At 43.0% G+C, this 15,870-nt stretch overlaps 2 protein-coding genes across 3 annotated transcripts in view; both read right to left on the bottom strand.

The window, feature by feature from the left end:
* RABGAP1 (RAB GTPase activating protein 1) overlaps positions 1-15,870 on the bottom strand; it is a 74,301-nt gene that overhangs the window by 27,123 nt on the left and 31,308 nt on the right. For both annotated transcript variants that reach the window (XM_050907738.1, XM_050907739.1), the window contains exon 13: positions 15,582-15,732. In XM_050907738.1, coding sequence (XP_050763695.1) covers positions 15,582-15,732 — 151 coding nt within the window. The remainder of the gene's footprint in view (positions 1-15,581; positions 15,733-15,870) is intronic.
* On the bottom strand, positions 6,957-8,003 carry GPR21 (G protein-coupled receptor 21). Its single transcript, XM_050907741.1, has one exon. It carries the CDS (start codon positions 8,001-8,003, stop codon positions 6,957-6,959), a length of 1,047 nt encoding a protein of 348 aa, XP_050763698.1.

The raw sequence follows: 15,870 nt of genomic DNA, 5'->3' as shown, positions 1-15,870 counted from the left end.
AGAAGTCGGAACAAGAAGTTCGGACTCCCTTCCCTCTTTCTAACCACCCAAGGGTACCCTCATGCTGTATCTCAGGTGCTGTCTCATGCAAAGGAACTGCCTAGGTGTAGCACTCCTCTGCACAAGTAGCGATTGCTAACTTCAAAACGTGTTTGTCTGTCTAAGCCCAGATTCTAAATATAACCCAATGCAATGTGCATCTGCTCAGCATTTCTAAAAACTTCTCAGCAAATAAAGCTACTGGTTATCAACCCACGTACAGGTAACAGTCCCACAGTGACTTGGCCTCCTGGTCTCTCCCCAGAGCAGAGCCTCCACCTCCTTTGATCAGCTCAGTGATCGCAACACTCCCCCACAACATCTTCACGACAAAACAAAGATGACTTTAACAACTTCTGTTTCTCAATTAAAGTAACCACAAATTCACTAGCTAGAGAATCAGTTTTGACTGGACAGATTGCTAAAGTACAGAGGCTGTAAATAAACAACCCGGATCAGGACATAGGAACATAACTTACGTTAACATTTTCATTAACTGCTAAAGCTCAAAAGATGCAAATATAATACAGGTGAAATCCGCAAACACTTCCATTTGCAACCACCACTAAATGCATGTAGAGCAGACACAGACTGTGGCTTGTTTTAAACTCTGCAATGGGAATAAAAATGGAAAGGTGACAGAAGTCAATATTGAGTGAAGAACCATCAGCAAAGCTGCCTCCACAAGCAAAACACTTTACCTGTCTAGAAAACGTTGTGTCACAGAAAAAAAAACAACTGAAAAGCTGACTAAACAAACTATATCACATTACATTATTTCCCTGTTGCTAGAACACCTCAGGTGGTCAGTCATGACACAGACTGGTATTATCCCATTTTACCTGAACTGAAATGGAGGGGCTGGATCACCACTCCAGGTCTGAAGGGAATCCGTTTGCTGCGGGTGCAGGAGCCCCAAGGCTCAGACGAGCTGCCTTCGGAGTGCAGCAAAGCAAAAGCAAGAGGGCTAAACTCCATCTTTTAAAAAAATGTATTGTAAAGAATATGACCCACATTAAATACTCCATTGTTTTGACAGAACTACAATTTACATCCTACCATCAGCACAGGCACAGCTGTCCAGCGGGTTTCCTTTGGTTGTTTCCGCTGGCCACAACTTTCAGTTTCTTTCTCTAAATACAACTGCATCTGGTTTTACACATACTAAACTTTAATTTTGAAGAGCTGTCCTCTTCCAAAAACATTTTACATACATAATTTCAGTATTAAATTGTCTGCCTTTGCTTATCTGCAGGAAATGTCTTTCAAAGTGGTACCTCTGCAATGCATAGGCAATAAGGGAAATAACAACTGAGAAGCTTTAAGACGTCGGCCTCTAGAAGTCAGAACACTTCTCTTCTAGTGCAAAATGGGTTGTTTTCATGATGGGCGATTCTCCCATCATCCTAAAGGAGGGGCTGTTTACTTTGATGGAGACAGTCTGTAAAACCTGATGGCCCAGCGGTCTGACCAGCTGCGGCTTATCCCAAGGTCTAACCTGACCTCAGCCAAATGTATTTCAAGCTCACAAGATTACAAAGTCTTAGGGGTCCCAAAGTGACTAACAGATCTAATATATTGACCTGAGACCACAGCCACATACAAACAGTATTCATAGTATAAAGAACATGAAAGATAAAAAAAGCCCCATGTAAAACATGCTCTCTAGAGCTCTGAATTTCAGCAATAGGAACAGAAAGAGAAGAGCAGAAAACAGACTGAAAGAAACAGGCTGGCTGAGACAGCAGGGAAGAAGCACAGCTTCACCAGGAGAACAAATGGACTCGGCTTGGGCATTTATCTGCTGCTGTTACGCCCCAGCTTCTCCCCTCCTGGAAGCCTCAACAGAACCACCCCAGCATTTGCAAAGTGTGCATTCCTTTAAGTTGCATAAGGGAAGACAGCTACTCTTCCCCCATTTAAGTACAAAAACTACGGAGGCCTTTACACCTCTTGGATCTCAGCAGAACATCAGTTACAAACATGTGCTTTGCCAACTTTAGACAGTGTTGGTAGTGAGGTAAAATCCAAGTTTATCTTGAATGACACCACAGAAAAGATGTGTCGTCGTATTCTGCAAAGTCATAGAAGGGAAGAAAAAGGTTTCTAAACTAAACAACAAAATAAGGGCCGGGTCAGGCAAATGTTTTAGCAGGTGCTTCAAGTACCCAGAACCAAAAATGTGTCAAAACAACAACAAAAGTCCTCCAAAACCTCTACCTCCTCTTATTAAATTAAAATTACCTACAACAGATGAATCAAGTAATTGGAAAAATTTTAAATGGGCCTTTTGTTTGTAATGTCTAAAGGTAGACTCCTATGCTCAGATGGCTCAGTACATCCGTTACCATCACAGCAGTTGGTAATACCACAATAAATATCGAAAAATCTGCTTATTAAATTTGCATACTGAATGTTTCCATCTCACATCACATACAGGCCTTGGAAGTGTCTTTTTCAGAACAGACAAACTGCCGAAATTTAGGACTTCTTACAGGTAAAGCCTTTGTACGAGTGGAAAAGGAACAATGCCATAGAGATGCGGCGTGAGACTGAAATTTGGAAATTCTCATTCGAGTCTGCTGTAAGAAAGACTCTTTGCGCAACCTCGTGCTACCCTTGCAATTCTCTGTGCCTCAGTACTTTGTACCGCTTTCTTCTTGTCAAAGATTTGTGACAAATGTTCAAGACTGCCCCTCGGCACTCTGATACTGAGCCGTGTCAGAATTCCAACTAGTAGAAACAAATTTCTGAGTGATAAGAAGCTTAAAAACAAGTACAAAACCCCTAACAGCAAATAAAGACTGTAGAAACTAGTAACATTTAATTTAAAAAAATCTAACCGTAGATAACAGAAAACTTGTTTCACACAAAAGATATCTGTTGAGTTAAAAAATACTGTCACTTGATTGGAGATTATAAAAAAAATATTTCACAGATTTTCTCCCAGTCTACTTGGAAAATGACAATATAATCACAACCTAAACTTCCAGTAAACTTTAAAAAAAAAAAAAAAAAAAAAAAGAGTTCTAGATGAAGCAAATAATCACTTTCTGAGTAGCTGTGCGTATAGAAATCCTTCCCATGGTACTAAAAAAATGCCACTGAATTGCATCCTGCAAATTGAACCTTCTAGCAGCTTAATTTGAAAGTTAGGCAGATACCCTAATAAAAATAAATAAATTTATAGTCTGAGATGGAACTTCAAAATTAGTTCATTTAATCATATCACAACACACAATTTTTATGAAGATGTAATTTGATTTCTGTATTCTCCTCAGTGTGGCATTTATCTGTGCAATGCTCTTGATACCAATTTCTAAAGCACCAGGCACACTCGGATACAAATATAGCCAAGAAAGGATTAGTTTCGTATGTACAATGATGAAAGTGATCCAACTGGAAAGTTTGCTGCCTAACAATTCATAGCACAGGTTGTGATGAAAAGGACTACTGTGCCTCATGTTAGCTATATGACAAAGGATGTTAAATGGACTGCTGAGCAAACAAGGTAATATATTTCAAAATTATTTCTTCCACAGTTGGCACAGTGAACAAGATTCACCCCCATGCAATTTCACTGAAGACAACAGACTCAAATGTAATGAATATTTAAAACATCTAATCACATACAAACCTAGATCAACATTAAATTAACTTAAAAAAAAAGTAATGTAATTTTTTTTTTAAATCAATAAATTAACACAGACAAAAATAGAAATATTCGACACTACAACTAAGCTACTGAGGCAACATTTAAAAGTGTCTGTAAAAACACTGGATGAAACCTGAATGCATCAATTGGCTGCAACTCCTCTCTGTCCTCATCTCTGGGAGACTTCCAGATTCTGATTTTCACCTCTCACGGAAATCATCTGAGCTGATGAAGACCTTGAGATGAGTAAGGCAACTGAACAAAAGCCTGGCTGTTAGGAATGTTATAACTGAACCTTAGCTGCAAAGCAACAACAGCTGCAAGCATGCATCTGCATCTGTAACAACCACTACACTTCAAGTACAATTCTAGGCTTATAGCTGAAGTAGCAACTGCTTCATCTCGACTCAGATCTCTATGCCATGATTTAGACCTCTTACCACTTTTTAAAAACTTTCCATATTCTCAAAAACTAGCATACAATGCTCCTATTTAAACCCTATATTCGTGCCACGAAAAAAAAAGCAACAATCTTTAATCTCCAGCTTCCACTTAAACCTGAAACTGCCATTTTTAGGGTTTTAGGCCCTAGCAGATTCTTTTCTTCTATTAAATTTAATCAAATGCTATTTCAATGATAGATTGCATCGCTTCAAAGACTTGGAAATGTTAGATAAGGTGAAGAGTCAGAGAAAAGCTATTGGGAGTTTACCTGAGAGGCTGTTCCAAAAATACCACACACGCGCTTTGATATTAGTGACTAAAGCCCTTAAATTGTTCCCCAAAGCCCACCTTTGCCATAATACCTACAAAACACTTGAGAACAATTAGCCAGCTGATGTGCTGTGAGCTTATTATACCATTTATAAATGACTCGCTACACCCTTACACTCCGCTCCCCCCACGGCTGTCTGTGTCTCTAACCAAAATTCAGACTGCAAGAGCTCTGCAGAACAGATCACCTCTATCGTGTCGGTGCAAGGATCACAGAGTCAGCCCTGGCTCTAGACACTGGCTTATTACAAAAGATAACAAGAAATGTTGTCGTGAAGGCATCAGGGTTTAGACAACCTTTGTTCTTAAAATTTCAGATGAACGAAGGAGGAAGTTTATCTTGAAAGGTTTGGACTATGGATGAAATACGTTGAAAGCAGACCAAGATATGACTTAAACACGCTTTGTAACAGGGCTCTCAAACCAAAACCAGGCAGCAATGCTAAGGGGTTTTGTGCCATCCTCCCCAGGAGCAGGTACATGCACATATCCCTAAGAGGAACTCATGTCTATCAGCAGTGAGTGCTGACAAGTACCAGCCATGCCAGGAGTGCTTCATCCTGCTGCTCTCTCTTTTCTTCACTGTTTCCTCACTGGCAGCCTGACAAGACTGTACTGGAATAAATGTGAATGGGCAGCAAGCAGGATGGTCTGTAACAATCGTCGCATGTGACAGGACAGACACAAACTGTTATCCTCCAGGGCAAAGCATGGAAGACAAGAGGCCAGGGCTCACAGCAGACCAGAGAGGAGGCTATGTGTATGCTTGCGGGAGGGACAGGGTAGAGTACTAAAAAGAGGATGATCCTGATCAATAACAACAGTACACCTGAAACTATTTAACAAAAATACAGAGTCTTCCCTTTGGCCAAGAGAATTACCCCAATTCTAAAAAAACTGAATTACTTTTCCCTAATAATTTTTCATTCCCACTATGACTAACAGTACACACCAACTGTAACACACGAGCTCACAGAATTCCCCAGGCTCGCAGCAGTCCAATGCACCGACTGGAAGCACAACGAAGGAAGCGAACTGCGGATGGTCACGGTGTATAACCCGCTCTCAGACCAGAGGTGTGGGGGGGGATATCCCTGTACCAGGGACAGGGTGAGATAAGACGATGCAGACTGTAATCCATTATTACAGGAATACTCGGTGCACTTTCATTTTCCAATATGGCATCAGTAAAAAGACAAGGATATTCTTTAGGAAAAACTAATCAATTTGAGGGCCATACTGCCTTCTTAACAGCATTACAGTATTCAAAAATATTTTATCTAAGCTAGCTTGAAAAAGCTGTGGTCAATGAGATTTTTTTTCTCAGACACTGACTTTGTTTGACCAGTTAGACATGCGTTTGCCAACAGGATTTAGCTCCTGCTATATTCGAACCATCTTTAATCCCACGAAGGCTAAAGAAAAATGTCTCTGATTTAGCTCTGTGCACTTATGAATAACTCAAATACTACAGTTAAATTTACAACATAGTTCCCTTAGCTGTTTAGAAGACAATTGTTTTCTTTCCTTTCCCCTTAAGTTCTAGTATGTAAAATATCAGAAGAATTTAGATTAAAAAAAAGGGGGGGGGGGACATGTTATTTTTAAAGTTGTTCTTGAGAAAATTTCCACATACAAAACCATGGCATTTCTCCACTGGTTTGAGAATAATTTTCACATGTTGGCATCATCCTCGAGTGGCTGCCACAACTCTGGTATCATAAAGCAACATGTATTTTCTCTTAGCTTATCAAAACACATTTTATTTAATTGCTAAATTTGGTCTGATCCAAGTTTTTCTTCTTACTTCACAACAAACAGGAAAATGTAGACGCCGTACTCTGATCGCACACATGCATCCTACCAGAGAAACGGGGCACGGAAGCCAGATCAGTCGTCCTAAGCGTACGACTGTTCAGATCACATCGCTGCACTCATGGCTCAATAAGACTCTAAGTTGACGCTAAAATGGTCACATTGTTCACTACTGTTCTAAAAGTCCTGTCTAGGTAGCACTGAAAAACAAATTGTTTGGCCCCTTCTGTTATGAAGCTGGAACATTGTGTCAATATACTTTGGCATATATTAAAAAATCCCTGTAATATACCATATACTGTGACATTTCCACTTCAGATCTATCATTTACATGTGAAGCACGAATCTCAAAAGAACCTAGTAAAGCTGTAAGAAAGACTACATTTTGCCGAAGCTCTCAGACACCCACTCCATTCAGTCACACCAGCTGGAGAGGTAAGTGTCAAGATACAGCTTTATTCTTAAAAATGAATATGGAGGTGAAATTCCACAGCCTCCTCCACAGCAATAATTTTTTAAAATGAAACCACAATGATATGTGCTCCTGATTCTTCTATGTCAGCAGCATTTCTCAGAAACCTTTTTGCAAATCTGGACATCTTAAAATCCTATTTAACTTATTTTGCAATTTACTGAATTGTCCCTGCACTTCCCAGTCCAGCTGATAGGTGTCTTAGACATGACATCCATTGGAAGATCTTTTGCTCCTAGAGGTAGAGGAGTCCTTAGCTACCCTCTGTCTAGCGCAAGAGGCACAAATAGCCCCCGAGAGACGCTTAAGTCCCTTCTGAAAGACACTGTTGGAGAGACTGTAAATGACACAGTTGCAGAAACTGTTGCTAATGGCAAGCCAAGTGGTCAAGAACGATGCAATGCGGTTACTATAGACATTGGAGCTCTCCAGCAGAAAATAGATTATGTAGGGCAACCAGAGGATGTAGAAGACACTGGTGATGCGGAAAAGAACCATGGCATAGCGCTTGTCCGGGCAGGGCTGCGCCTCCCCAGCCTCCCCATCCTGAGAGCTGAAGCGCACTCGCCTCTCGTTGATCTCCTTGGTGTGCTGCTGACAGATGCGGAAGATGTTGAAGTAAGTGAAGCAGACGATGAAAGCAGCCGGGGCATACAGCATCACCACAATGAAGAGGGTAAAATAGGGATCGGTGTTCCAGGAATTGGCACACCACTGAAACACGTCCCCGTGATATCCAGGCTTTCCCCAGTGAAAGGAGGGTAAGAAGACCAGGCAGGAGTACAGCCAAATGATCAGTATGCAGATTCGAAGTCTCCATGGGGTAACCAGCGTGTTGTAGGTCAGCGGCTTCGTGATGGCAATGTATCTGTCAATACTAATGCATGCCAAAGAGGCCATGGAGACGCTCTTCAGCACTGATACCACATAACCAAAGATTTGGCAAACCAAGGACTCACTTAAAACAATAGGATAGTGCAGCAGAGACAAAGAAGGCACCAGACAGCTCACGCCCACCAGGAGGTCAGCATACGCCATAGTCTGAATGAAGTAGCTGGTGGTGTGGTGGTTCAGCAGAGGTGCACAGTGAAAGACAAATATCACAATAATGTTGCCCGAAATAATCAGCACCATGAGGAACACAATAATAACCACTTCCAGGAGGCAAAAATTGATGGTCTCCAAATAGCTAATGGCCAGGAGACAGAACGGCCGGCCACTCTGGTTGCCAACCAAAGAGGAGTTCATCTTGAGCACTGCAGTGATCTCTTTACTTCATGCTCCTGCCTGCTGCCTGCAGCCACTCCAGGCAGCTGCTGTCATTGCGGCTGGTGCTGTGTGTGTAGCAATGTCAAAACCGGAGCCCCAATCCCCAGGGCTGCTCCAGATGCTGCTGCTGTGCATTGTCTGCAGTACAATTCCCCTTTAAATCCGGCTCCCCGCCGCTACTGGTGCACCGGGACCCAGCAGCAGTCATGTCAGCAACTTCACACACGCACACGGGAGAGGGCTGATATTAAAGCCCTCCTGGGTGGGCTGCCTCGCCGAGGAGGGATGAGGGGCTGGGGGAAGAGGGAGAAGGAACCTTCACCGAGTCAGGACGAGAGTCCTCCCAAAGGCTGACAGAAGAGAAGGGGAAAGTGTTTTACAGAACCGCCTCTCCCCCCGCGCTCCCTGCCACCTCCATCACCACCCCTCCTTCCCCACGCCCTGCTACAGCGCTTCCCTGCCGCCGCCTGCCCCCGCTCCCTGCCAGGCTCCCGCTGCGCCTCCTTCCCCCCCCCCCGCCCGGTCCCTTCCCCACGCCCTCGGCCCGGGGTGCCGGGGCTCCGGCCGGAGGGCAGCGCGGGGAGGCTTTCCGGGCGAAGCAGCCTCCCCGAAATTCCTGCCGCCGGCTATCCGGGCGGAGGGATGCGCGGCGGGGAGGGGGTCCAGCCCTTCTCTCCTGGCTCCATTTTGCACGACGCTTTTGTTCGCCGCCTCTCCCGGACCGCGCCGCTCCGGCCCCCGCAGCCGCCCCGCCGCCCCCCGCCCGGCCCGGGGCGCAACCCTGGCCCCGCCGCCCCGGCCCCTACCTGCCGCAGGGGAACAAAAGCCCGGGAGCATCCTCGGCCGAACGCCGGCACGGGCGGCGTGTGCTCCGGCCGCGGCGATGCGGAGCCGGGGGAGGGGACGGCGGGGAGGAAGGGGAGGGAGGCGGGCAGGAGCGCGGAGGAGGGCGCGGCGCCGGCGGGGACCCGGCGGGGGAGCGGGGCCGCAGCCCCCCGGCCGCTCCCTCGGCCCGCCCCAGCGCCGGGCCCGGCCCCCGGCCGCCGGCGGTAGCCGGGGGTGGGGAAGGGGAGCGTGGCAGCGCCGGCCGCAGCCTCGGAAATGCGGGTTTCCACTCAAAACGCGCTCGGCAAGCCGATTTCGCGGGTGGCCGGTGGCGGTAGGTGCCTCACCCGGCGCGACCCCGCAAGCCTCCGGGAAAACAAGCGGGTCCCCGCGCTCCACGGTGGACAGCGGCGGCGGCAGGCTCTTCCCTTGCACACCCTGGTCCTGCAGACAGACGCACACCCACGCCCCGGTCCTGCAGACAGACAGACAGACACCCACCGCACACCCCTGCTCCTCCTCTCAGCACCTCTCTGCACGGCCAGTGACAACCGTCCAAGCAAGGACGTGAATTCAAACGCTTAGTCGTAATTTAAGGCTTTTCCATCCGAGCCCTCTTGGGGAAATCCTTATTCTGGAATAAACGTGTCTTTCCCAGGTGTAGTTTGTGTTGCTTGGGAGACACTTGAAACCAAGGGCAAAGCTGAGGACTGTGTCCCACCATTAATGCAGGTGTTGCTCCAGGTAGGTAAGCACCTCCTGCATACATATACACAAAACGCAAAGGCATCGCTATCTCTGACAGTCCCCAAGACAACCTACACCAAACTAGACAAACTAGAAAACCCAATGACATTCCAGGGAGCAAACACACACAAGAGATTCACAACACAGCACTTAAACTGGTATTCACATACCATCACGCATATTTAACCAGAAAAACCTCTTCATCGGACCTCTTCGACGTCAGAACAGGATACCGGTATCTTGTTTGTCAAAAGCATTTTACTCACTTGACATGCTGGAAAACACGTTCCTGTGGTACATGGAAGCTCATTCTCTGACCCGGATACCAGACTGCTCCACTGCCACGCCTTAGGACAGGCCCATCGCTATGGGAATTGGTCTTTGAACTGATCAAACCAGTAAGAGACTGGAGTGAGGTTCTTCAGCAATTAAAGTCCTTTTGTCAAAAATGAAAGCGTGCAACTCGCATCCCTGCGAGCATAAGTCCACACACTGAATTCAACTGAAACCAACAAACCCAAGGTTTCGGTTAACCTAAGCTAAACGTTTGTCATTCTATGGAATACCTAACGGAAAATGAATTGCAGCCAAAGGGATAGATCTCAAAGCAATCACACTGCAACGCTCGGGATTTTAGCTGACCAGTAAGTACGAAAAAAACCATTTTGCGATACACTTGTATTGGTCAAAAATCTGTGCTGGACAACAGCATGACTTGGCAGATTTTTAGTCAGTCTTGTGCAAAAGCCTGAAAACAAAAACTTGGTTTTTCCGCTCTATCTTTACCCAAAAAAAGATCCCTTTACTATTGTCCTTCATTTTTGTTGTAATTTATGGCATTTCTACTCATGGCAACTGAAGTACTAGAACTGTAGCTAGGAAACATAAACTCTGAATTAAATTTAGGCAAGGGTATTGTGGTTATACAAAAAACAAGCTACGATTGAATTACTGCTGGAGAAATGATCTCCTATCTTTCCAAAGCAGAGAATGATTTACATACCAATTGATTGAAATAGTATTTCTGGATCCTTAGGCATGAATAGACACATTGTAAACATCCTTAAGAAAACAACATGCACTGAACTTTAAATATCTCTCAGATATATAAAAACAAGGTAGCATTGGAAATCGTGAGACTGACCAAAACAACATCTGGTTGCTGAATTTCAAAACAAAAAGATGCATCACCAAACCAAAAACTCCTCAATGTTTAGATTTTTATTAAAAGTACAAGCTTAACTCCTATACAGCTGACAGGTATTTCTGTAGAAGAGAGAGATCTGATTCCTTTAACTGACATTCTATTGTTTCTCCAAAGCTGAGAGTAATAACTCTATTCAAAGTTCATCCCAACTTACTCCTGCTTGCTTAAAACACCCAAGCCCAAACCAGCAATATCTCAGGCTAATTCTCTTAAGCACCTCTGTACCAGAAGCCAGACCGAAGTGGCCAACAAAGGGTGTAAATTGCAACTGGAAGGTAACTGGGCTGGAGATACACTCCCCTGCTACCCCAGCTCTCTGGTCAAGTGCACAACCAACCTACCGAGAAGATCCACTTCTAAAAGACATTGAAACCTGTGGTTCACGTGGCTGAGGTCTGAGAGATCGAAAACATTTCTGTGTTGTAGAGACTTCTCCCACTCTATACAGTGATAGAACACAACCTCTTCTAAGACTACTAAAAGGTATTCAAGAAATCATTCAATGTTACAACGAGAACTCTTGGGAAAACTACTGCTTGTAAGAGATAATTAAACTTTTATCGCCACGTGATCAAAACTAATCAAACAAGGGATCTAGAGGTTCAGGCACGCTGACAGCAAGGCTATGTCATACTTCTTATACTGTGATTCACAGATGTATGTTAGGTTTAATTTCAGTTGATCGTACACAATTGTGGCCCTTTGTACTCCTAAAATTAAATGTATTCTTCTTAATTTATATGAACATATGGAAATGTGATTGTGATACAAGTGGAAAATAAGTGTTAACCACCCACAGCTAAAGTACTGTTACATTTTATGCCACTGATGAAGCAATACATTCAGTCAAATAATGGTAGCGACATTTTAATCTATTTCTTCATTAAAAACTAGTATCATTTGCACCAAGACAGATGAGTATATTCAGTAGAACTTCTGTGTACTGTAATCCTCTGCTCATGGAGAAAAAAAAGTGGGAAGATGAGAAAGTGGGTAGCAAGAATCCTGCTATAAGAAAAACTGGAACAAATTAATCTCTTACCAGGCCTAGAATTTCTACCAGAAATGGTGACCCCAGGGTAACATTCCAGGATACTCCTTCTGCCATTGGCTTATTTTTTTAAATTTATTTTATTTGTGCCACAAGATGTCCCTCTCACGTCGTAATTTTCTTAATATAGTGTATTTATCTGGTACAAGAGTTCATGGTTTTTTTCCTTTCGACATTATTTCCTCCCACACAGACCTATATCCAAAAGCTTTTATTTTCTCCTCAATATTGTAAATGTCAGGTTCTTAAAATTTTGGTATTATGAAGTACTTCTCCATGGAGAGATCACCACTGATCTGAGAGATTCAGTAGTTGTATTAATTATTTTTAAAAACCTTGTCTGAAAAGTGGCTATTGTCTATTTTGCTTTGTATCATGATTTTTTTTTTTAACCTGTGTGGCTCGCTTTACAGGTTTTCTACTCAACAATACTTTCCATCCACCTACGACTGTCAAAAACATGAAGTATTTTTCCTGCAGGTGTCCATTAATACCTGGAGAGAGTCCCCATGGCTCTTCTCCTACCTTTCAGTGGCTGGAAGCCTGAAGATTAACAGCCGTAACCATGATTGCCAAAGTCCTACCAGGAACAGATGCCTCTCAAAGGGATTGTCTAGATCATTTTACCTGGAGTTTGCTTTCTGTCCCCAGTAGGGACGTGACCTTAATTCACTGGGCTGGCTTTCATCCACACTCCCCACCACGAGCACGGCAATCTGGAGTTGCTAAAAGCTTTATTATTGCACACAGATGGTGTGCAAATTCTCAAAAGTAATTTGTGGAAGCACCACAATGGTGAAACTTAGACACTACCACAACAAAAGCAGAGTACAAAAACCCAGCTAGCATTTATCAAAGAAATAAGGAGCAAATAATTAATAAATACTGTCACGATGACTAGAACGCAACGAGGACACCTTGAGGCACAGTTTCAATGCCATTTTTAATGTACAAGACAGATTCAAGAAGAGACCTAGACACAGCCTTCACTGGTAGAACACAACAGAAGACATTTCCTTTTCAATCATTCAGTATCCACACATCAACAGTAAGCAAAAAACTATCCTTGCAGCAGCTGATTTGCAAAAGAAAGCAAAAAACCACAGATTCGCCAAGCACCAGGGGCCAGAACTGCACAGGAAAGCAAACACCAGAAGAAATACTGGGACGTCTGCATCCAACACCCTGCGCACAAGGGAAAAAAAATCCCTGAAAGAGGCCAGAAGCTTTCGAAGCAGCTGTCAACACAGATCCTTATTAATTTGGGACTGTGCTGCCGCATGGGGTCATGAAAAGCCTGACAGAAATCAAATGCAGCTACAGGAACAGAGGTCAACATTAAGAGAGAAGGGGCACTGGATTATGAGTACTCAAACAGGCTTACTGCATCTCCTACTTGCACTGAAGAGCAAAGGTTTTACATCAACTCCTTGTGCTTCTGCACTACGCCACAGCAGTTATTCTCAGATAAACCGTTTTCAATGCGTGGTATTGCAAATAATTGCATGCTTGCCAGAGAAGAATCTGTATTAGTGACATGCAAAACACTGCAAAGCATTAGAAGGACGGCAAAGCAATATATTACAAGGGACCCTTGCCTTCACATAATTAACAAATTTATTTTTTTCCAGACACATTTACTCCTGTGCATTGCTGCGTATTGACTGTAACTGAGCTGCTATTTTAAGAGCAGTAAGAATTAGTCACATTAGAACTCCAAAATTATCAAATAATCTATGAAAGGCACGAAAATAAAAAATTAAGGCCAAAGTGCAGTCCAGCATTATTATACTGTTAGCATATACCATATACGATGGGTCTGCAAACGTTATCTTCCTGGGTCTTGAATTCATGTTCTCATCAGCCTCCCAATCAATCTTTGCATTCTTTGCCTATTCTCATCTTTAGTACTTCCACACAGCCACTGACAACCTTTTTTGAAACCTTACACTTCTTCCACTGCCTGTAGATCGAAGAAATCATTTCACTGTGAACCAACCAGACACTTTTGCTCTCAAAGCACCAACCTTCGTCCATTCTACAGAAACAGTCACAGCCCGTTTTCACATTTAAGTCACAGTAAGGCACACAGCCACAGCAGTGGTCTAATATGGCACTTCCAGATTAAATGAGACTTCATTTTCATTTGCTTGAGCTGGTTATTGTAGCATGCTGGTAGTATGCTACAGACCTCATATAACTACAGTGGAGCCTGAAAATGGTCATTCAGTACTCACTTTCCTTCATTGTTTAATTTCTTAACTAACTTCCACACTGAATGACCACTGCAGGTATAGCCAGTCCTTTTGCTGCAGAACACAGTGCTGGATCAGCCTACTCTCCCTTTTACTTGGACTCTAGAGATGCTTCCAACACATTAGATCCAGGTTATTTCCTTTGTCTCTGCCAAATGTAAATGAGTGGAAAGGTTTCACAGATTTAAAAATGAAATGTTACACTATTTCTTTCTAGCTCACAAAGATAGTAGCAGTACATGTCACCAACTGTGCCACAAAGAGATCATCTTTTCCATTCTGATACCAAAACATTGAAACAGAGAAACAACTGACGCTGTCGACTACTCACTAGGCAATTAAAATAACACAACAGGATAACTGTGATACACTCCTTGCCAGAGCAGTCAACCTCCACATTATTTCTATGATTTATTCACCATAAAATCCAAGTTATAGCTCTACAATGCATGTACCAATATTAAGGAATTCAGATCAAGTTTCTTCTATATTCAATAAGTATGTGAAAGTATTTATGGCAGAACATTTTTAGCTAATCTAACATGATTCATTCAAATCACGTAGGATCCTTCCTGCATGATTCCAGCAGAAACAGAGTTTAATTTCAGAAGCCCTCTTGCCCTCAGAATAAGGTCTTTAATTGCTCCTTGCGAATCTGTGCCATCAGAACATAGATATACAAAGGCTGATTCAGTTGTTTTGCTTTTTTAGCTGGTGAATAATTAATTTCTGTTATATTTGTACTAAAGTTGCATCATTAATAATTTCTAATATAGTCCCTCTAGACTTGCATGTTTGATGAAAGCAGTAAAATACAATTTATCTATACAGATAACGGTCAAATCCAAATTAACACATCGGTTTTCTGGATAAGGAAGTGACATTTCATTTTGTGACCCATTTGTTACTCTAGAACTTTGAGAAACACCAAATGATATCTGTGTATACGATTCCTATTTTCTTTTCCTACATTACTGAGGTCAGCATTCAAGATGAGAAGTTAAAAAAATGCTGTCTAGGGCAAAAATGTCCAAAGTGTTCTGTTTTTTCTATCAAAAAAAGGCTGCAATTTCAACTAGCATTGGATTTTTAGCATAAATGTTAAGACAATACAGCAAAATTCAGCTTTCATTCAGGAAAACCAAACAAGCAAAGGAAATGAGCTCCCTGAATCTCTGTCAATTATGAAAGCAATTAATAGAATACTAATTTTTGACAAACTAACTCAGAACTCATCTGAGTGAAACAGAAGTAGGACTATTAAAAAGAAAGCACTCTAAGTAGAGAGAATGCCACAACTAGCACTGCACGTTAGGGTTTTTTGTTGGAGGGAGGATTGGATTATACTCACTAGTTGATACACTACATTCAGACACACTCGTGAATCTTTAAGCAAGAGGGTATACACTCGGAAGTCTCTGTATTTCCATTCCTTAAGATATGGGGGGAAAAAGATGAATAAAAGCATTTACCTTTGTGATGAGAATTCGGTACTTCTCCACCAGGTGATCGTTATTATGACACCCTGCCAGCAACTGCCACACTTCTCCTCTTAGGGCCTCAGGGACACCACTTCTCACCAACGCTGACAACGTCTTTGGCCTCACGCTCAAATTGAGGTGCCTAGGTGTAGGTGAAGGCATTGTTACTATTATCCAAATACAAATAAACGAGTACATGAGCAACAACTGATGTGTAACATCAAACACATCAAATGACAGGAATTTCAAGACAGTCCATATGTTGCCAGAGTAAGTGAAA

The sequence above is a fragment of the Gymnogyps californianus genome, chromosome 18 (assembly GCF_018139145.2).
Source record: "Gymnogyps californianus isolate 813 chromosome 18, ASM1813914v2, whole genome shotgun sequence".
Lineage (NCBI taxonomy): Eukaryota > Metazoa > Chordata > Aves > Accipitriformes > Cathartidae > Gymnogyps > Gymnogyps californianus.
This window is presented reverse-complemented; position numbering and strand designations above follow the sequence as displayed.

Excerpts from the sequence above, each read along its gene's own strand:
- GPR21 (XM_050907741.1), bottom strand. The coding sequence starts at position 8,003 with ATGAACTCCTCTTTGGTTGGCAACCAGAGTGGCCGGCCGTTCTGTCTC.